The sequence below is a fragment of the Zootermopsis nevadensis genome, unplaced genomic scaffold (genome assembly GCF_977971745.1).
Source record: "Zootermopsis nevadensis isolate Lab colony 2312 unplaced genomic scaffold, Znev_1.0 Znev_ptg000006l, whole genome shotgun sequence".
Lineage (NCBI taxonomy): Eukaryota > Metazoa > Arthropoda > Insecta > Blattodea > Termopsidae > Zootermopsis > Zootermopsis nevadensis.
This window is the reverse complement of record NW_028259138.1, coordinates 6,496,901-6,520,560: the sequence shown is the minus strand read 5'-3', so window position 1 is coordinate 6,520,560 and position 23,660 is coordinate 6,496,901. Positions and strand designations below refer to the sequence as shown.

Below are 23,660 nucleotides of genomic sequence, written 5' to 3'. Positions count from 1 at the left end.
TCCCTGGGAGTCTTCAAGTGTGAGTGTTTTAAGCACGTCCTGCGATTCTGCCTGGATCTCCTCAATTGTGTCAAAACGACGGCCTTTCAATCGAAATTTCATTTTGGGGAACAGGAGGCGAAGTCAGGCGAAGAGGGTGGGTGGGGAATCACTGGGAGCCAAAAACTGCCGAACAACGAGCGATGTGTGGGCGGGCGCGTTGTCGTGGTGGAGAACCCAGCTGTTGTTCTCCCACTTTTCCGGACGTTTGCGCCTAATGCTCTCCCGTAGCCGCTTCAAAGCTTCACAATAAAACTTCCCGTTGACAGTTTGACCAGGGGGGACAAATTCCTTGTGGACAATGCCTTGGATATAAAAAGAAAAAACGATCAACATGAACTTCACATTGCTGCGAACTTGGCGTGCTTTTTTGGCCGCGGTGAATTTGGCGACTTCCACGAGACTCAAGATCGTAGCCTCTCGCCTTCACGGCTGTTGGCACACTAATTCACAAAGGGTACTGCTCGCCCCATCTAGCGGCGGCAGGCCATTCCACAACCGGTTCGCGCGTGGAATTCAAATTCCCCGAACTTTTGGGTAGCACCTCGTACGTACGTACACACATACACATACATACACAGAAGAAACTAAACAAAGAAAGCAAGCTTGAACATCAGTTTAAAATTACAGACATTTTCGCGAATATAAAAATTCAATATTTGTATCCGCCTTTGTTTTTAAAATGACGAATTCCTGTATACGCACAGTCGAATCACATCAGCTCCAGAAAAAGGAGACTGTGGCCCAGACCAGTTATCAGCATTACGATTAGGCTACTATATAACACAACTGTTTTGAAATTCCCTCTGAGGTGCTCAGGTTCGAAACAAGTTCAATTTGAAAATACATGTTTTGAGTAAGGGATATTTATTTTCAAAATTTTCACGTACATTTAAAAATCGTATCGTAACAGGACTTGAACGAAGGAGGGAATAAATAAGTGTCACTAAAAGTTAATTCTCATACTATGGATATGAAAGTCCTTGACAATTATCTATGTATTTATGTATAGTACACAAATGCTCGTATACCTGTCCTCTTCTCTCGTCTGCCTAACGTGTTTTAAGTCTCTTCTAGACGGAATTATAATGATAAGCACGCTGATTCCAAATGCTTCTGTATAAAGTTTTTGTATGTTAAAAAGTGGCATATAGATGTTATATTTTTCGTTACAATATTTGTGTTGAGACAAAGATGGTTATTAATTCATCTTTCTCCGCTACTCAAGCCCTCCTTAGCCAAAAAATAAATAAATAAAAAGCCATAACTGAGAAGAATAACCACAAATTGCATTATTTTATGCAAAATTTTCCGATTTATGTTTCGGCCACTTTTCCTAATGTTAAAACAAAACAAAAGATTTATTGTAACTTGACTAAAATTACGGTCTTTGAAATGGCTGTTACCGTAAAAATGTAGATGGGAATCCATAACTAAAACGGAGCTGTAAAACATGTTCGTGACAAATTTTTGCCTAAAGAATGCACGGTCTGAACAATCCTAACTGATATTAACTTCGGTTACTAAAATAAAGAATATGAACCTGTAGATTGAACAATAAATTTAATCAAATACTTCCCCGTTCTACGTAATATTTTCTTATGCAGTCTTCTTACATTGAAATAATAATCCACTTCTATTGTATGTATACCGCAATCTGAATTGAATAAATTTTAACGGGACATAGTCACGGTAAATGGTTGTGAACGAAACCCTAGTGCCGAAGAAAAGTAATATACGATTAAAACATACATAAAATCAAATTCATTTCGACTCAAATTTGGTAAAAAGTTGTTTATAAATGTCATCAAATAACACAAATGCAGTATTATTACAATAAAATAAAAAAGTAAGCCGCATAGAAGTTATTTTTTTATTTCTTGATTTTCACTTTACTGTAAAAACCAAAAAATATTGTACGTAATGGTGATTTCACACTTTTATTATTATTATTATTATTTATTATTGACTGCAAATGGGTTTATACCCGGTGGCAGTGTCCTACAATAACATACAAAACAATGAGACAGAACAGAACAATGAGATACATCAACACAATGAGACAGAACAAAACAATAAACAAAAGGACACAACAAAAACAATAAGACACAATAAACAATGAGATACATCAACACAGAGACAGAACAAAACAATAAACAAAAGGACACAACAAAAACAATATGACACCCAAACAATGGGATACATCAACACAATGAGACACAACAAAACAATAAACAAAGGACACAACAAAAACAATAAGACACAATAAACAATGAGATACATCAACACAGAGACAGAACAAAACAATAAACAAAAGGACACAACAAAAACAATATGACACACAAACAATGGGATACATCAACACAATGAGACACAACAAAACAATAAACAAAGGACACAACAAAAACCATAAGACACAACATACAATGAGATACATCAACACAGAGACAGAACAAAACAATAAAAAAGGACACAACAAAAACAACACATCCCACTCAAAATCAACCAACTCATAAATTACAAAACCATCCAACCTCAAGTACTTAACTTAAAAAAAAGAACTTAATACCACCTAGACATAAGACAATAACTGTAATGTATTACAAACGTCATGAACTGATGCACTCACACAACAATACAATGAGACACAACAATACAACATACCACACTCAAAATAAAACATCTGACACAATAAAAAAACACACATCCACTAATTAATCACAATACTTAAGAGTGGAATATAAAGTCCGCTCTCAGTACATGAAAATTTTATCCCAAAGAACTACAGCCCTTCATCACTTGGAGACTAAGACACTTCACTTCACTTATCACCATTTATTCCCAACTTAATAACCCTTAGCTTGTAACTACTTTTCTGACCCTCTTTCTAAAGGTGCCTAATTTACAGGGGAAAGACTCTAGCACGCCTGGAGGTAATTGGTTCCAGCTTCTTATGGTCCTATTTACAAAGGAATATTTGCCTACATCCGTTCTTTGTTTCCTAGTCCTAATTTTCCGAGTATGATCGTCCCTGCCCAGGTAGCATGGCTTTAATAATCTATCCTCTATCATTTTCCAAGCCCGGCCCCCCGTGTATGCTTTGAAAAGGGCGCACATTCGGGCTATCAATCTACGCTGTGCCAATGTTTCCCAACCAGATTCGTTCGTGAAATTAGCAAATTTAGCCGCTCTCTTCTGCACCCGATTTAGTGCTCTTACCTGTCCTTCCCTGTAAGGGTCCCAACACACAGCTCCATATTCAAGTATCGGTCTCACTAGCGACGTATAAGCTAAACGTTTCGTATTGTTATTTCCCTTTTTTAGTATACGCATTACGAAATGGAGAGCCTTCCATGCTTTAATTAGTGTATAATTCACATGATCTGCCCAGCTCAGATCACTGCGAATAAGTATTCCTAAGTACTTAAAGCTATTTGCCTCTGGAATTAATTGATCCCCAAAAAAGTAACTCAGCTTATCCTTCACCCTAGCTCTATTGAAGCTGACTGCTTTACTTTTACCTGGATTTATCTTCATTTCATTTTCTACCGCCCATTCCCATAATCTATTCATATCTGTCTGTAACTTATCAATGTCACTACTATCCATTATTTTCCTGTATACTATACAATCATCAGCGAAAAGCCGTATATTTGAATCAATGTTTTTCCAAATATCATTAACATAAGCTAGGAATAGCAAGGGACCTAATACGCTCCCTTGCGGCACCCCTGACGTTACCCTGACTTCATGAGATAGCTGTCCTTCCACTCTTACTCTTTGCGAACGTCCTAAGAGAAATTCCTTTACCCATAACACTACCCTCAAGTCCACACCGGTTGCAGCAATTTTTGTAATCAGCCTATCGTGTGGGACTAAATCGAATGCCTTTGAGAAATCTATTATAACCGCATCAGTCCTGATTCCCTCGTCCAATGAATCAGCAACATCTTGACAAACCGTGACTACTTGACTTTCGCATGAGTACCCTGGTCTAAACCCATGTTGACCCTCATATAACCACTCACTCCTTTCCCAGACTTGCCTTAGATACCCTGCTATAACGTGCTCCATTTGCTTGCAAACCACCGAGGTTAAACTGACCGGTCTATAGTTCCCAACTACCGATCGATCTCCCCCTTTATAAATAGGGACCACTATAGCTTTCTTCCAGTCCCCTGGGATAGAATTGTTGTTCATCGTTACCTCCAGCAGACGCGCAAGGTATGGAATCATTGCTTCCCCACCTAACTTTAAAATTTCCCCGGGGATGCCATCTGGTCCGACGGATTTATTTTTATGGATTCCTGAATTAATATATATCGCTTCTCAAATCCTAGCTATGTGGACATAAAGGTTTTCTTCTACGTCACAACATGGTTCTTTCGGTCTCATGGTGCAGGTCGATAACTGCTCACTCCTGCAGTATCACAATCACTGCGCGGTTTCAATGAGCGTCGTGTCCACTCGCAGCCAAACAACCACCAACCAAAATCTAACTAACGGCGGAGTCCTGCGCAAGCGCAAAATATCATTCCTTGCTGAAACCATTCTGCATCTAAAAGCCGTTACCAAAAAACTGTAACTTTGGCTACGTTTACATTAACGGGATTGTTGTAGCTGAAGGCCTTGATGTGTTCAGACTAGGGGATAGCTATTGGTGGGAGAATAAATCTCATTAGGAACTTTATTCTTTGTGAAAAGACCTTTGGTTGGGTGATGCCTGGAAGCTGAGCACAAATTTTTTTGGATTGCTTTGGCTGAAGGCCTCTGAAATTTGGGGGAGGAATCATTTTGACTAGGCTTTGGGTTGGATGACCAGGGTTCAGATCCTGGTAGGCAGGATCCTTCTCTCTGCCACAACATTCAAATCAGCTCGTAGGCCCACTTGGTCTCCTGTCTAACAGATTCTGAGGTTATTTTCTTGGGAATACAGTGGCTGGAATGTGAAGTTTGCCTTCATCTAGTGCCAAGGCTGAGCATGTGTAGAGCTGTATCTCCTCTCCCTCATATGTCCATGTCTTATTTACATTATCTTGTATTTTAAAGTAAGGAGCGATTTTTCGTAGAAATACAAAGGCAAACAAATATTATGAGAAGTGTGTTTCTATTATTATTATTATTAAAATATTATTAAAGTAATAAAATCAAGGTGGATGAGATAGGCAAGCCATGTAGCACATATGTTAGGAAACACCCAAAGTTTGGTTAAAATTCATAAGGGAAGAGAGAATTTTGATGACATATGCTTAAAGAGGATAATATTAAAATGGATCTTCAATTAATCAGATTTGATCAAGGACTGGATTCATCTGGCTCAGGAAGGATAAGGACCAGTGGCAAGCTCTTGCGAACATGATAATGAATCTTTGGGTTTCATAAAATGCCAGTAAATGAACTAGTTGAATGAAATATTCAGCTTCTCAAGGAGTCTGATCCACATCAATCTTCAGCTGATTCAACAGTTCTTCATTTACTTCAAAGACAATAAATATACCGACAGTTATCATGGTTGATTGTGGCCTCTTCGGCTGTGAAACTATTTTAAACACTGATGTAATATCCTACCGCTGAACAGTTCTTGAATAAAAGATTTACATGGACAGTAAATGTTTCTTTGAATTTACCAGTGGGAGGATAACATAATAGTTTAATATTTTACATACTGCTCATTAAACAGTTACCCTTCATATTCGCACCAAGGTCTATATGAAACTGGAACCATAATAAAGTCAATAGGACAATATTTATCAAACCTGTAACTTCTTCAGATGTGATGTGGATCTCAGAATTATTCTTCTGTATCCCTTGTATTTTCTTAATGTTACCATTTTTACAGTTCTTAAGTCAGTTCCATGTAGCCAACTGAAAACTTGCAGGAAGAAAAACAGACTTATTTCAGACTTTTTCAAATCATAATATAAAGTAAATGGTATAGCACAGTGTGCTGCATTTTTAGGAGGTCTCTACTACCTATAAATACAGATCAACCCAAATGTTCTGATACTATCAAATTTCAACGTCATTACATTCAATACTACGTAAGTACCAGGACTAATTAAAATTGTTTGATTATATTTATAAACCTTTGTTTCTTCCTTACGAATTCTAAATAAACAGGATTAATAGATATATCAACCTTTAATGTTGGTATTAATTTTTTAACTACTTACCTCCCATGAAAACTGAGGTGGGGTTGTTTCATGCTGACTGTGACAGGCTGGGAAACCTAAGAATGTGGTACATAGCATATATGGGCTAGAAGGCAATATTTAAGTGAAAATTAAGTGGGAAGGGAACTTCACAATAACACCAAGCAGCACTTTGAGTGGGAACACACAGTATGAATCACACATCTCAATCTGTATTGAGTATGAGACAGACTCCAGACAGAATCCAGTAACTTTCATGTTCCTGAGTTGCCAGGTCAGCTTCAAACACGAGACCCTCCCCCATGACATTTCTGCGCTGTAACGTTGTGTACACAGGTGCGTGGAAAATATTCTGTGGAAAAAAGTAGGTTCCAAATGTGTTAGAGAGGGGAGAGAATTTCAGATGTGTTCTAGTGAAAGAGCATGGTGGAGCTGAGAAAGAGTACAAAATTCATGTACAAATTGCTGAAGAGAGAAACCATTTAGGAGACATAGACATCAGTGTAATGGCAAAATTAAAACTGATTTTAAAGAAATGGGATGTGAGGGTAATCACTAGATTCAAATGGTCAGAACAGAGTGCAGGGTCTTTTGTGAATCCAGTAATAATCTTCAGGTGCCATAAAAGGTTGAAGATTTCTTGACCAGCTGAAGTACTATCAAATTCTCAGGATGTATTTTGTTCCATAAAATGAGTTAGTCTTTTATGATTTTGCATAGCTCATTGACCTTTACATGCATTTATTAGTCACACAATAGGATTTTATAGAACATAACTGGGAGACTACCGTATAAAAGAACAAAACTGATTAACAACATATGCACATTTTTTAAGAAAACTGCTCAAGTCCAGTCATTATAAATAGCATAACAGTTCTACTTACTCGCTGCTTCAGTCTGCGGGCTTCTATCGGTGTAATCAGCAGGACAGGCAATTCTTCAATGAGCACTTTGGGATGAGATCTTGCTAGCGATTGTTTCTGTTTATCCCAATGAGCACCTTCCAAGTACAAACCATGTACAAAACAACCCTAAAATAAGAACCACAACGCGTAGAAAGTAAGCCTATTAAAATTTGGGTTAAATTATATTTGTGTATTTCCTAACACAGCTTTGCCCTCATTCTGTCAAAAATTTGTTGGTCAAGTCCATAAAGTTTTTATAGCATAGCCATTACATCTGATAAGTATGCCTACACTATGGTGTGGAATATATTCGAAAAGGAAATTCATATTAAATACTGACTCACAGTGAGCCATAGGCTAATACATGCACAGAAATGTAGTTAATATAACACCACCCCACAGCACCAGATCACTATATGCCTGCTTGATTGCTTGCTTAGCTAGGTCTTATATAAAAATAGGCGTCGTAATTGTATATTGGACAAATGGAGTTGCACACAGACTTTGTCAACAACCTGTCTCTATCACTAATGAGACTGGGGAAAAAAATATTACTAATAGCTGTAGAATATAAATTCTTACCTGATTTGGCCGTTTCTCAACATCGTCAATATCCGTATATGTTGTCACAGTTGTGGACAAAGTGGATTGATCAAGAGGCCACCCATTCTTGCGACATGCAACTTGTAATAGCGCCATCAAGAAAGACCTGGGTACATGAAGCCCTGACAGCCACATCACCATTGGTTCCCCACTTGCTGCCTGCAATACAGTTTATTGATAACTGCATGTGCGCATCCAAGCATAAATTCTTATATACAGAGTACATAATACTGTTTGTCATCCCCTCTACAAAATCAGAAGGAATTAAGTTTGTTTCCAGGAAACAAGATGTGAATCATACTAAAGCCAAGGAGAAATTAATTAATTAATTAATCACAAATAAATGTGTTAGTTCAATATGTAAAAACTGTTAGAGACAGACTCTCTCCAGAAAATTCCTTAATTAATAAGGTAGTCTTGTATGTAAGTATTCCAGCATGTTACTTGACATTATGCAGCAATTAAAAACCTTCGACACACTTGATGTCTTAAAATCTAAGATCTTTTATTACAGCAACATATTTTGGTAAAATTATACCATCCTCAGGCCAATCAAGGATTTACCAATAAGGAGATACCAGTGCCAAAATTCTTCCCTTCTATCAGAGAATCACCTATCCTGGTAAAATGACAGATAAGATAAAACAGACACAGCTTTGCACATGCTTATGTTGAGGTGGTCTGTAACTTGTATCAATTATGAATATCTGAGTGAGAGATGAGTTTCTCATTGTAACGAGTATGAAGATGGCTATCTTCTTGGATATAGCACTGTGTAGTCTGGTAGATACTGATCAATCTTTCAGAGGAGCTTACTGCCTCCATCATCAGGGTAATATATCATGATAATCACCCTCACAATATAGCCAATAAGCTCCTGTGAAACATCAGTCAATATATACCAGACTGCACATATAATCCAGAAGACTGACATATTAATTTCTATATGTAAAGTAATGTTAAAGTCAGCAGAACTAAACTATTAGGTGATTACTATTTACAAGCGCTGCAAAATGTTTCCTAAATCTCTGCTATCCACACACTTCTGTCCTCATAATTTTAATCAAAATGTATTGCAAATGCAATTCATACAAACCTAATTTTTGTACTGTGCAAGGTGTGGTATTTTATCATAAAGAACCAGGCATACAAATAAAACAGATGAAAAGTAATGGTAGTAAGAGAACCAAGGAACATATACATATATACTGCCTCTATTTTCAAGAAACCACAATCCACTAGCTATCCATTTTGTAAACCTCAAATATCATATAACTGTTTTTGTTCCTCACACAATAGAAGTTTCAAGTTAGGATACAATTTTTTGAAATGGTGGCGGTGCCTTAAATAAAAACCAGCATGTTATTAAAGAACAGTTGCTTTATTTTACCCATAAAGTATATTGGTTGATCCTCTTCTCAAAATGGTCCATCCAAGCTCCTAATCCCTTGCAAGTATCTGGAGCTAACTTTTCCCAGATATTGGGCAGCTTCCCATTAAACAGGGAATAAGCCACATTGTCCAGAACAGCATCTGTACTGATCTCACCAGCCAGAGTCTGCAAGAATAGTCTCACTCACTCTCTGTTTTGTGAAATAAGTTAGCCTAAATAAGGGATATTGAACACATATGCTATATAGTTAAACATAGAACTGTCAGAGAAGTAAAGCATTCAATGAGGATGTGAAGATATCTTGAGCATGTTTATAATGTCACTTCTGTAGTCAGTATTATAGCTTAGGTCAAATGTGAAAATTTTTAGATTCAATTTCAAATTTTATAAACCCTTAACCTTTGAGGTACCAGGCTTCTAAATCCCAATTTTTCCAAGTTTTCTGTTTTACTCAAGTCTGCCCCACAAACTGACTAAATAATTTTCATTATAGCAATTGAAGATGACTTGCCTTCCTTAAGAGATCGAGTGTCTTACACATGTTTTCTAAGAGTAGATTGAAGCGTTCCAGTTCTTGAAGAAGTACTATTGTTGTTGGAGTGAGGCTCATCTCATAAGTCTTGCATACTCGTGCAACATCATAAGATGGTGGAATTCTCCTCATTATGTCTTTGGCTACATTATCAATAAACTTGTCTCTGCTCATTCCTCCACCAGTTCCACCTACAAAAAGGCATTATGTATGTAGAAACAGAAAATTGCCACCATTACTACAATGATATTAATGAAAGACAACTTTATATCTTTTGAAGAACGACTCTCAGGTTACAAGCTGTGTCAGGTGACTGAATGGTGAATAAACCATAACTTCTACCAACATTTCGAGAGCCATCTCTACTCTCATCCTCAGGACTCCCATCAGCGAGTGCACTACAAAAGACCAGATTTGTTAGGCTGCAGCCCTGAGGATGAGAGCGGAGATGGCTCTTGAAACATTGGCAGAAGATATGGTTTATTCACCATTCAACCGCCTGATGCGGCTCGTAACCCAAAAGTCTTTCATCAACTTCAGTCGCCGCGGCTGCTTCACTTTATACAATGGTACATGTATTTTCTCATCACATTTTTCAAGCTGTTTGAATTGTAATGCTTCCAGTAGCCACTGGAAGGTTTTAGAACTCAGATGGAACAATGTCCTGATATGATGCTATACCATCTCATAATCACAGTCAAAATAATGGCAAGCACTGCCCTCTTACTTCAGAGTCAACTAATAACATAGCAAAATAACAGACACCAGAATATGTCTCCCCACAGCAAAAAAATGTAAATGAAATGTAAGCTTGTGTAAAACAAACTGTGAAATGATGTGCACACACATGATGCATAGGTACAATATTAGAGTATATAATATATTGTGTCATGAGATACTGAAGTACTAGAATATTTTAACAAGTTGACACTTGAAAATTATCGCACTAATAGATGAGAACTGCTTTCATAATCGACTGCTCACCAGTTTGTGGCTGTAGCTCCATGAGGTGGCCTATCATCTCTTTAGCAGCCTGGGTGTAGTAGCCAATCTGGGCATTTGGATGCAAACCAAGGACTCCAGGACTGTTAACCAGAGGAAGTTCTTCGATGGCATCTGCAGGAAAAAGTTGTGGTTTCAACCAATAATTCTGATAATGTGAGATTATTTAGATTTAAAACACAGGATGTGACAGGAGGATGTCATGTGTCATCTAGAGGCTGGATATTGGGCTGAATTGTTGCCACAATTCTACAGAGATATAGTCCTTCCCCTTCCCAACAATAAAAATAGCAATAACAGAAAGATGTAAAAAAATTCACGATGAGGAACCTGAACTTGTCACCAAATTGTATTTTCCAAATCAAAGCAGATGAGATGGATATGACATGGGAGAATGAGGGACACAAAAATTTAGTTGATAAATCAGAAATAAAGACACCACTTGGAAGAAGTGTAGACAAATGGGTAATATTAATGTGGATTTTCAAATGTTTGTAAAGGTGTGAACTGGATTCAGTGGCTAAGGATGTGATCCAGTGGCATGTGCTTGTGCACAAGGTAATGGATCTTAGATTTACATAAAACTCAGGAATTTCTTGACAACCTGAATGACTGCCAACTTCTCAATGAGTCTGATACGTGTAATCAGCTATTTAACAATCTTTTATTTTCATACTGTGAGCCGGCATAGCTCAGTCAGTATAGTGTCTGGTTACAGACTGGACGACTGGGGTTCGATCACCCCGATGGGGGCAGAGGAATTTTCCTCTAGCCTCTGCATCTCCAGACCGGTTCCATGGCACACCCACCCTCCTATCCAGTAGGTACTGAGGATCTTTCCCAGGGGTAAAGCGCAGTCGGGGTGTGATGCTGACCACTCACCCCCATCTAGTGCCGAGATCCAAAATGAGTAGGAGCTATACCGCTTCTCCCCCCCAAGCACCTACATGGCGTATAGTAGAACAGCTTTTACTTCTTTATTTTCATATGACATGCTACATGTAATAAAGACTAATGTATAAATATTTATATAAAAATAACATTCTAGGTCTTAAAGACTTCCTTTGAAATGAGAGACAATAATGCATTGTCCTTACGCAGTCAATATTAAGATGTTTACTTCTTCCTAGCTCACTTCTAAACTTATACAATATCTTTGGATATGCAATTCAAACAAAAACAATATCCCTGACTAATCTTTGTTTACATAATAACACTTTTTGACTGCAGAGGTCATACATATCTGACATTGGGAAAATAAAGATAGATGAAGATAAATTATAGAGAAACCTCAGTAAGGATAATCAGCAACTAGACAAAGATATGAGGCAGGTATGCACAAAATACAAGTACAGAGAATTACCACTATACTAAACTGATTGATTTAAACTAGGACGAAATTATCAGTATTAATAGCATACTTTAAGTTGGTATAGTTCTGTTTGGATTATCCCTGATGATGTAGGTAATCAAATTTAATGTTTAATTTCTGGGAAAATTGATGTTAATAGTTCAATATATCTACTGACAATAACATTTTACAACCTTTCAAGTTTTAAGCACCTATTGAATCTGTAATGATTTCAACAGGCAGACACTACATAATTTAATATTATTATCATATTTAAAATGTGATATTTTGGAGGAACCTACTGCCTTCTCCACCTTATAAAAAACTGCCTTTTATTAAGATTCTATTAACATTACCACTTGATCATGACATTCGTTTTTGGCACATGCTGGTAAAATATGAAACATAATTTTGCATGATGCTCAAGTCAAACATTAACAAAATGACACAAAATGTAGTTAAAGCTCAGTCAGGTTTATGAGGAAAAACCTTTCTTGTGATTAATATTTGTTACTATATTTATCTTGTATCCATATTAACAAATCTATGTTTGCAGTAAATTAATATTATATACAACAAGACATGCAAAATGACAAATAACACACTTTGCAAGATATGTAGCCCTACTTATCAATGAAGCACAACTTTATAACTCTCAAAGCATCAGATAACTGTCTTTTGTTGATGTTTTTCTTAATGACTCTAAAGCTGCATGGATTTATATGCAGATACCAACATTCCAGACAAATATACCGTCACCATCTTCAGGCACCTCGGCCCTGAAAATGGAGATAATAAATCTCAGAAATCTTGTTATCTGTCTACAAGCCCACACAGCATTCTGACCCAGAACACCAACACTGACAGCTTCACTGTTGTAAGAACATCAAAACTCACTTTACCCTGGATATTTTTTGTGTACTTACTAATGTAGCCACTTAAATCATCTTCCTCTGGAATTATATAATCTACAAAGTCATCGCAGTAGAAGTGAAATGGCTGAAAAGTGTGGAACAGGAAATCCCCCATGTACTCATCCATGTAAGTCCTCACAATACGCCGATCAAACTCATCTATAACTCGTCCACCATATATCACCTAAAAACAGAATATGGAACTTTATACAGGAATATGTTTTCTATACCACAATGATTCTCAAGAAAGTAACCAACCACAGAAATTCTTTAAACTTTCTTTCTTTGTTTCTCTGTTGCTTTAAATGTACCATTAATAAAGAGACAGTTATATCAAATGAAATTAACTATAGAACATTCCCAATTCAACTACAATAAATGTTCTTGGTTGGGCCTTAAACCATTCTTACATCACTCTTTTCCACTACTGATGCTGGGCTCAGCTGAAATTCCATGAATGTTCGTCACTCAGTTTTCCTTAATATATTACAGTTGACAGTTATATAGAATATGCATCGACCCTCATCTGCCTTCTTTTCAAGCTTTCTGCCCAATCATAAAGTTTCCTCTGGCTTGTATAGTTAAATTAATTAGTAAACACTACATATACGAGATGGAAAAGATAGTGTAGATAGAACGGGTGGATATTACCGTGAAAACTATAAACCTACGTGGCAAAGGTAAAAGGACAACAAAGGAGCTGCAGATTTAAACTGCTGCTTTGGGGTGACATGCCCCAGATGGGTGCGCAACTTCATAGGACACACACCTAGGTGAGTAGCTGCTGTTTCACTGCATGTAACGTCGGTACTCTTCTACCAGACTACATGGTGCAACAACCCAGAACACAGTCATCTTCAAACCTCAAATCCTACTTGTACAAGATTTGAAGAAACCTCTTCTAAAATAATGGGTAAAAATAATAGATATTTTCTTGGAACTGGTACAGAATGTTACCATAAAAGGCAACAACTCATCTCTAAATGTCAACCATTGTTAACTTACCTCACAAATGAGGTACTTCAGACTCCTCCAAGGTATCTCTGTATCTTTTGCTTCAAGTGATTTTGCTAAGTATGTTTCCAATATCTGCACACAGATGCTGAAGTCTGATTCACTGAAGTCATAAAAAAGGTTCCATCCAATCTTATCGTATTTTCGGCGTTCCTATTAAGAGCAATAAAACCACGAGATGCAATTCACTTATACGAGGAAAAGGAAACTAGAAATCAGATACAGTTTGTTGCTTACATAACTGCAGATGAATGTGTATTCAGTAGCTACCAAGAATTATTTAAATATGAACTTCAATTTGTAATTCTAAAATTATATAATACAGAAATCTATCTTATATTGTTTTTGTCATATGTACACCATCTTCTATAATTCAAAATTACAAATGGCAGCCAGCAAATTATCAACATCACTGACAAGAAAAAAACAGAGTGGAAAGAGACAGATAATATTTCATCAGAATTATTTACATTACTCCTAAATACACGTTTTGAAAAATTTGTGACACTCTTCCTATACTTAAGACTTAATAGGTTTCTTCCAGAATGCAGTAGTTTTGAACTGTACTTCCAATTTAAAAGCATAAAATTACATGATAAGCTTCTTGATTTGTGACTGACCTATGAGGTTTCATGTAATTTAATGGTATTGTTTCAAGTGCAAAGGGCCTTGACAGTGGGAATAACCACTTCTGAAACATCCATCAATTTCTATGAGACTACAGAGCACAGCCACAGTGAAAACCTGAAATCCATCTTCAGTAAAGATAACCTAAATCCTGCCCACATTTGGATTGAGTACATCCCAAATGCAAGTCTAGAGTGTTGTAATCCATTGTCAAATATTACAAAAGACATGTTAATCAAATTATTTGAATATTTATTCATGAAATGTAATTAAGTCTACTACCTGGACCACAGCATGGAAGAATGCCAGGACATACACCAGAGACCGGAATGCAGGATGGCCACAACTCTCCAAGGTCTGGTTTCTGAGCTTCATGTAGGTTCTTTTCAAGTTCAGTTTTAGGCCACTTGGTGTTTCTATCACCACTGTTTGGAATATAATAAACAGTGTTCTAGTTTACCACATCTACTTCATTCAACTTCATTTTCTTGTTCTCCTTCTATCGCGGAATACACGGCATAACAAAATTATGGGCATTTAGCTAACGTGACTAGATAAGAAATAGTTTACAGCCTACACAGGGTCTTCATGAAAGAAACTTTGAAGCCCCATATGGTTAAAAGCTGCATTGCTATAAGAAGGGAAATGAAGATCATGACAATTATAAGTTCAATAATCGAAGCGTGATGTAACAATTCCAGTGTGTTGGCACTGTTATAAATCATCTACACACCTTGACTGAACAAGCTCAATATCATAGTCCTGTCACCTTTGTGATTTACAGCATAGGAATGTACTATTTATATAAACAAAACAAACTTACCAGAAGCACTCTACTTGCCACAAATATGTAAATATCACATCAACATTTCTACAAAAAGATTACATTTGACTTTGGAATAATGGAAACCACAAAATAAAGATAACTGTTGACAAAATAAAAATATGTATAACATAGACTATTGCTGACTGTCATACCATGTGCCGTGTTCAGTTTATTATTAATTGGTGTGAAATATTATACTATACAACGTAATACAGTAAATCTACATAAATAATCTTGAAATTGTTTAGTCCAATAAAAATACAGGTCACTGGTCCTGTGTTCAAGTTAACTGTCTCACTACAACAAATTGAAATTTTTCTTTGCCAGGTGCTAACCTTTCAACGATCTCTGTAAGATACCAGCAGGAAACGTGGGTGTTGGATCTGTTGTGAGCCACAGTCGAAAGTCTGGGTGAGGATTCGCTACCTGTTCCAGTTTCTTTTCTAGTATCCTCAAGAAATCATGTAGGAGGTGACAATTCTGAAGCATTAACCACTGTCCCTTGGCAATAGATATTTCTAACATTTTCAGGGCAATCTGAAATCAATTAAAACATCACTTACATACATTACTAGGGACAGAATTTAAATATGAATTGTACCTTAACTAGGTTTATTTATCTTAAGGTACAACCTCTGTACTTCATAACAGATTTGGACAGTTTGTTGACGGTCTGTCAATTTGACATATCCGTTTTCTTCTGTAGTCCAAAATGTTGGTTAGTGCTGTTTGGTCATTTTTAACTATAAAAAATAACCCTTATCTCATCTCAAACACAGAAGTACTAAACTCACAGGTCCTTGGCCTTGTCCAAGGGAAAGATGGCAGAATTTTCTCCCTCCAAATCCACAACGGTCAGCCATTTTCATTAGGTCAGTAGCTGGATCAGACCCTGCACTCAGAATGAATACTACTGGAATTCTAGGTGTACTTTGTTTGAAAATGGCATCCAAACTGGTAAAAAAGATAAATACAATGGCATGAAGTACATATTCCTGTACATTAACTCAACATGTCACTAGTCAGGAATCCTCAAAGCTTATTATAATATAGACAACTTTAGCTTTATCTTTTAGAGTTAATAGGACACAGACAACTTGAGACAGCTTAATATAAAATAAAAATACAGATGGCAACCATAAAAGCGATCCTATGTCAGTCTGCCAAAATTATTATTACTATCACCATCACTAAAGTCGTTCAAGGGTTGACAGTACTCATATTTCATGACAGGTAAGCTCAATTTTATCTCCTGTTGTTTTACAAGTGATCCTTTACACATAGTCTTAGATACAAACACACACCCCACAGTGAAATTTATACACAATATTTAGAACTTCAGTAGTTCATCTTGCTAAGTAATTTTGAATTCAAAATTCTTTTATGATGGGGCATTCATAAATATAATTTTGTAAGTTCCTACTGATGCAGTTTCATTTACTGTCCTCTTATCCTTCATTTTTTCTTTCCTGCCTATTATGTTATTTTTCTCCATGATTTGTTTGAAGTAAAAGAAAAACATTAGCACTTATGTCAGTCACATTTTGTCAATAACATTAAACTAAATGTTCTTGAGATCTTACATGAGCAAGGTTGAACAGATAAATGGGCCGACACTCAGAAAGATAAAGGAGATAGTTTAATAGGTGCTCTAATAAATAATATAAATTTGGAACATGGGCATCATTTTACAAATAAAACCTTCCATAAATATTATTTTTAGGCGTGTCTGTTTGCTGACATACCCAACGGAAATAAGAATTATATGAAACTCCAATTTATGTGACATTATTAATAGGGATAGTTGTGCAAATACACTTAAAGTTTTTCTAACAGAGATACACTAAGGTATGCTGTATCAGGACTTTTATTTACAAAATGCCATTTTTGAGGAAAATAATGTTCAATCTGAGTTTTGTGTAATGTAGGGGTACATAACCTACACATGTATTAAAACTACATTTGCTTCATACCATCTACATCAGATCCAACTTTTTACTCACCTGATGAATGGGGGTTTTATATACTCTTCCCCCATTATTTCTGTAATGTAGTTTGTTACAGCCTGGTATAGTCTGTCCACCCGGAAACACCTCAGAAGCATCAGCTTCTGGAAGTTACTTGTTTTCTGAGAGTACCCATTGGGGAAGTCCACCGTCTCAGGGTTGTCCAAGTCAAACCACTGCCAGAATTAATATATACATGTCATCATACCCAAAATCTTGCCTGCCAACTGATTAATTGTTTTATAACAAAGACTTGTCAACTGTGTTAAAGCATCAAATGGTGGAATGATTGTAAATAATGGATTAAAAGAAATGTGGAAGGAAGCAGGCATTTCCAATAAAGTGGATACTGGCATTAAGTACTGTTAATATCCTTAAAATTACTGCAAATTAAAATTGTATCCTTCTTCTTGTATGGCTCTCCGGTCCGTATTCGGTCCATGGCCTCCTCAATTCTCCTCTTCCATTCTGTCCGAGGCTTTGATTGAGGTTTCGAAACATCTTCCTTTTTACAGTGCAAGGTTGTTACCCCCAACCTGGAGGACCAGGGTACCTGTCTTAGTCTGACCTCTCCCCCTCGACCAATCTGGCTAGGGAGGCCCTACCAGAAGCTATGCTACCGCCAGCATAGCTCTTGGGATCACTGAGGTACTCAAGTTCCACCACCACAACAAGGTGAAAATTGTATCCATTAATGTTAATTTTCACTGGACATTAACAGCATAGATTTTGATTAATTAAATGTCAGAAATTAATGTTGTTCTTCATATGGTGGTGAATCCATATCCAGTCCCTCATTTGAAATTGTACGATTTTATAATTTGTTAAAATTATGAATTTTCTCACCTCTTTCCAGCTATCACTGTGAAGCTCCATGTGTTCTGGAAGACTGCCAAATGTTTCAGTGAAGTCAGTTGACAACTTTAAGATATCCTCCCAAACCTGAAAGATGGCAAAAAAATTATAACCTTCCTTAAACCAATGTTACAAAATTTAAAAAAATCGGTGGTAGCAGAACACAGTTTTGAACAGCTTATGGCCCAAGAATAGTCTCACTGAGATCTAAGTATGTTCACCCAGCATTGAAGTTGATAACTGAAATTGCCAAGCCTGTTAAAAGTAGCTTCACACAGTTTTCTCCCTAAACTGTTCAACACAATGTTTTATAACCTGTAGGAATTTAATCACTGAACCTGTCACATCAAAGCACTATGAATATTCATTTATGACACTATCATTCTAAACCAAATGGGCAGTGAGTGAACAAGTATTTTATTCCGGGTTTTACAACAAACTGAAAACAGTTCTGTAATTGAACTGTATGGGTCTGAAATGTGGTAAATGCTTGAGGAAAGAACATAAATTATAAGGCCTATAATAAAATAAACTAGCTACAAAAATATTCTGATTTAATAGAAATTTAGTAAATTTACATAATATATCATCATGATTTAACAGGTCATTTGGTATTCTTGTGATAGTAAAATATACCATAGGATATTAGGCTTAGCTGGGCATGTAGAAGACAAACAATTAATACAGAAGTCTGATTGGGAAACCTTTCAGAAAGGAGATGGTAAGATAATATTAAGATAGATCTTATGGAAATTTGGTGCGTGGGTGGGATATTGATGGAACTGTTTCTGGATTGTTTAAAATATTAGGCTTTGGGGTATTGGCTTCAAATCATTGTGTTCTGTTAACACAAGTTTTCTTATCTTACATGTGCATTTATCCATTTGGCTGGTGGAACTCTTTCAGATTTGATTACATTGATGCTCCCTTTGATGAAGAAGTTCAACTCCTTCTGCGACACACGTCCATGGCTCTGTTCCAGTTTCATTGCCATTTGGAATGAGTACAACAGTTTGTGTTTCTCAAATATACCTGTTAAAAATATCACAACAATCCATATAGCTACATAAGTAAGTCATGACAACAGGGGCAAGGATAAACTTACATAATAGACAGCTTCATAACTTGTAATCTACACCTAAATTTATTACAATAATAAAATCAAGGAGTACTCAATGGGTGGGATAGTATGCATATGGAACTTTATTGGTATAACTAAAATTGAAGGGACTGTGGGAGACCTAGAACTAGATGGTAGAATAATATTAAAATGTACTTTAAAGAAATAGGTTATATTGATGTGGGTGGGATTTAACTGGTTCAGGATGGAGACCAATGGAAGGCTTTAAGACTTTGCATGCCATAAACGGTGACCATATAAGCAAGTGCTAGTTTCTCAAGAAAGATTCTGCTCCTTTTAGGTAACAACTTATAAAATATTTTGGAAAAATTATATATAAAGAACTCTGTATGAAGAGAATTTGAATGTAGTGCCTAATGCATAAAAGAATATGGAGGACAAAAATGGTGTTCTGTGTTTCAAACAAACTGTCAGAAAGTGACAGAATTTCATTGCTAAATGAAATTAAATCACTGCTATTAGTACTTTTTATAAAACAGGCTATTACAATCATTGATCATCCATAAACATAATCAGCTTTGGGGGCAATGTTTCACATTTTCTTTCACTCACCCATGCATCCATAATCATAGACATTCTTTGTAAGAATATTGATGATGTTCCTGCATTGCTTACTAAGTTCCGTGTCCGGCAGAGCTTCCAGCAGGGAGTAAGCAAACACTCCCACATACGCAGAAAGGGAATACTGATACATGGAACTCACTCCAGCCATATCTGACAGGATGAAAAATAAAATGGCTCCATGTTTAGCTACAGGCTTGTATCCATCTCGTAATTTATCAATGTCTTTTGCAGTCACAGAAGCTACTTCCAGATTCGATTTCACCTGATAACAGAATAATATATACTCTGTATGTTATACTAAAAATTCTTTAACCACATATGACTATAAGGAGAAAGTGAAAGGATTAATATTAAGGCACTAAGTCTACCTTTTAATGCCAATATATTCTGTACTGCACCTGTTGGTACACTTGGTAAAAATTCATATCATATAAGGCAGGAGCAGGGGTTTGAGACTATCATAAGAAAGTTTTGTAGTTAATGTTAGATAACCAAGCTTACTAATTATTCACATGAACTTCACACAAGCTATTTTACAAATACATCAAGTATGCTTACAGGTCTATTAAGGTATATTATTGTTAACAATTTGAATACAATATCCTGACTTATGATTAATGACCTCAAATCAAGACACCCAAAAATTCCCTTCCCTTTAGGCCCCTTCCAAATTACAGCTCTTATCACTTGTCTGAAATGTGATAAGAACAAACATCATGATTTTGTCTGATTTCCTCCATGCTTTCAGTTAAAATTACATAGCAAGTGCTCTGTGAGTTCCTGGCCAACTTACACTTGCACAAATGTATTTCAGAACCAATACAGCTAGTGCTTTATCATAACATTTAATCCTTGAAACTGCATACCATAAACAACAAAAATGAAATTCTGAGGACAGGATAGCAACATTTAGATATTGCAAACTATATTTCAAACAGATAGGCATTTACAGACCTGTGTTCCCATACATTAGTTTATTTAAACACTTATATTAATTATGACTATGATACATTTAATTTAACTCAGAAAGCCCAGTTTTAGAAACATCAATTTACCTTTGCAGCCTTTCTCTTGGTTTCTTCTAGAGTTTCAACCAATTCACTGTTGTTGAGCATATTCCTTGTACATGTCGATAATTCATGCAACAAGGAACCTTCTAAATATTTTAGGAGATTCTTGTTTTTGGATGTTTCTGCAATCAGTTTGTCCCTTTGTTCTTCAAGATCAGATCTTTCATTATGCACTACCATTCTTAACAGTTGATCTTCCAAACCCTGAATAAAGAAATGTACACCACATTTTAACCTAAACATTTTTAATAACTTAAAAAAATTGACAATCTGAACATGAGTGTGTGTTCGCACACAATCCACTGTGCACATGTAATGATCATTACCAATTTTCATCATTGTACACCTCAGTCCACACCTCACTGCTGCATGGGCAACATCTCTAGAAGTTCACTTTTTTTATATTTCCCAAGTACCCATGTTTCACAAAAGATAACGTATCAACATTAACAATGTTAGTGGAAGTGTAAAAGTTGTAAAGAAAAAATTACTAATGCAGAAGTCTCTGACCTTGTGATTTTACCTGATTACTGTCAATATAGGTATTCCTTGCAGTAGTTTACTTACCATAGTAGTGATTGAATAATTTATTACAGTAGTTTTAGTGTACACAGCTGGGCTGAAAACTGGGTTGGACAACTTAGTAGTCAAGTATATTCGAAAACTGGGATTGTAATCTACTTCCATGTCTCCGAGGATAATGAATGACCTCCCACTTTGAACTGAAAAACAAAGAAGAATCAAAATACTAAACTGAGTGAGATTTCAGGTTCTCGTGGTGGTGGAAATGTTGATGTTGGTCTTCTGAATTGTTGACTAAGGTCAGTGCTGAAGATGGTGACTATAGCTAGCGTGTAACAGTTTCATTATGTAAAATGTGAAGTAGGATTTGAGGTTTTCATGGCAGTAAGTCTGAAGATGGCTGTCTTCTGGGTTGTTGCACCATGTAGTCTGATGCTCTGATGATGGAGGCAGCAAGGATCTCTGAAACACCGGTAAACTTCTACCAGACTACATGGTGCAACAACCCAGAAGAAAGCCATTTTTAAAAGGCAAAGCTTTGCGAAATGCAGAAGGTAGAGTAAGTGAACTGTTTTAGATTATGAAAGGAAAGAATTTGAACAAGGTCTTATTACATTCAATTGGAATTTTAATATTAATCTGGGGATGGCAGAATTTGGTGGAGTTGTGTTAATATGGTGTGCTTTATACAGAATAAAATTCTGTTGCAAACATTTGACATGCTGTGCAACAAGAAATTTGGGTACTACCTCAAGATTTGCTACAGAAATAAGCAAATCCACAAAAATCTTGTTTCTTATATTATATGCTGAATGAATTGATTAGATTGTGGAACTGCTTCTATACACTAAAAGCTGCTGGAAGATTTTATTTTGACTCTAATCAGCACAGTACCACCCTACATTAAATTGATTCATCTCTGTGTTTCTAAAATCAGATAATCCTATGACTTTGAATGACAGGCCTAAATATAGTCCAGATCCAGTCAAGATCTACAACTTTTCTAACCAAAATAATTTATTTCACTTTGTGCAGTGTTAATAAAAGAAAAACATAAAGAAGCAACACTATGTAATAACCACTCATAATATTAATTGAATACATCTTGTGTAACACAGTTTAATGTTTGATCTTCTATTAGATAGTGATGATTAATGAAAAGATCTAAACAATTTTATACAGCCTAACTGAAAAGCACTAACCATTAATATTCTTCTCCAAGACATTATCAATGACTGGATCTATGTAATCGTCAACATCCTGAAAGAGAATTGGGAACCCATACTTGATGGCCAACTCCAGATGTTTGATGAAATCGGAATCATTAAAAGTGACAATATTCAAATTATGGTTCTCTTCCCTTTTTTTGATCCAGTGCAGGGCCTGCAAAACAGGAATTGTTAGATTATACACTGTTTCACTGGATTATGTTAACATTTTTGGCAACACCCTTTTCAATGAAAATCAACAACCATGTGCCCAGCTACCCTCTTATTGTTATAGGCACATTTGCATCAATGCACTCTGAGTACCTATTAAAATTCCTTCAACTGTCCATGAACATGAAACACCTTGAGAATGGATAAACAAATTTTGATAAAATTTTATATTGCAGGATCTTACATTAACTGCAGCACCTTATTAATTTTCATTCAGATTGTAGAATTTTTAATGACCACTCTCCTTATGAGTACTTTTTTATGTACATTATTTGCATGATATGAATGAAATGAAAACATAAAGGATTGACTGTGTTCATTCATCTGTTCCATGCTTTAACTCAAGTACTGCAGAACAGGTTTTGATTAAATATGCTATTTGAAGCTATTCCAAACTTGTTCATTTTAATGTCTCTGAAATGATAGCAGCAACATTGCAAACAGAGGAACTTGTGATTTCAGAGTGACACTAACTAACTAAATAACTAACTACTAGATGGTTTATGGAACCCAAAGGTTCATCACCGAACTAACCAAAGCCCTCCACTGGTCCCTGTCCTAGGCCAACAAAATCCAGTTGCCTTAAACTCCTATTGAAACAACAAAATGGTGACTGCATAAATTCAATATTTTGCTTTCAGTTTGATGACAATAATCAATAAATCATATGTGCAGTTTGGTGTGAGACATATAATAAACATACCT

At 36.1% G+C, this 23,660-nt stretch overlaps 1 protein-coding gene across 1 annotated transcript in view; it reads right to left on the bottom strand.

Moving 5' to 3' along the window:
* Positions 1-5,129: 5,129 nt before the first annotated feature.
* Positions 5,130-23,660, bottom strand: part of Dhc98D (Dynein heavy chain at 89D) — a 286,807-nt gene continuing 268,276 nt past the window's right edge. The window contains exons 64-81 of the mRNA XM_087343616.1: positions 22,719-22,899; positions 21,562-21,716; positions 20,980-21,198; positions 19,913-20,186; positions 19,088-19,251; positions 18,211-18,306; positions 17,362-17,540; positions 16,153-16,312; positions 15,694-15,895; positions 14,815-14,957; positions 13,897-14,058; positions 12,904-13,075; positions 10,609-10,740; positions 9,604-9,815; positions 9,090-9,257; positions 7,679-7,858; positions 7,076-7,222; positions 5,130-6,543 (exon numbers count right to left, since the gene is read on the bottom strand). Coding sequence (XP_087199742.1) covers positions 6,397-6,543; positions 7,076-7,222; positions 7,679-7,858; positions 9,090-9,257; positions 9,604-9,815; positions 10,609-10,740; positions 12,904-13,075; positions 13,897-14,058; positions 14,815-14,957; positions 15,694-15,895; positions 16,153-16,312; positions 17,362-17,540; positions 18,211-18,306; positions 19,088-19,251; positions 19,913-20,186; positions 20,980-21,198; positions 21,562-21,716; positions 22,719-22,899 — 3,093 coding nt within the window. The 3' untranslated portion in view covers positions 5,130-6,396. The remainder of the gene's footprint in view (positions 6,544-7,075; positions 7,223-7,678; positions 7,859-9,089; positions 9,258-9,603; positions 9,816-10,608; positions 10,741-12,903; positions 13,076-13,896; positions 14,059-14,814; positions 14,958-15,693; positions 15,896-16,152; positions 16,313-17,361; positions 17,541-18,210; positions 18,307-19,087; positions 19,252-19,912; positions 20,187-20,979; positions 21,199-21,561; positions 21,717-22,718; positions 22,900-23,660) is intronic.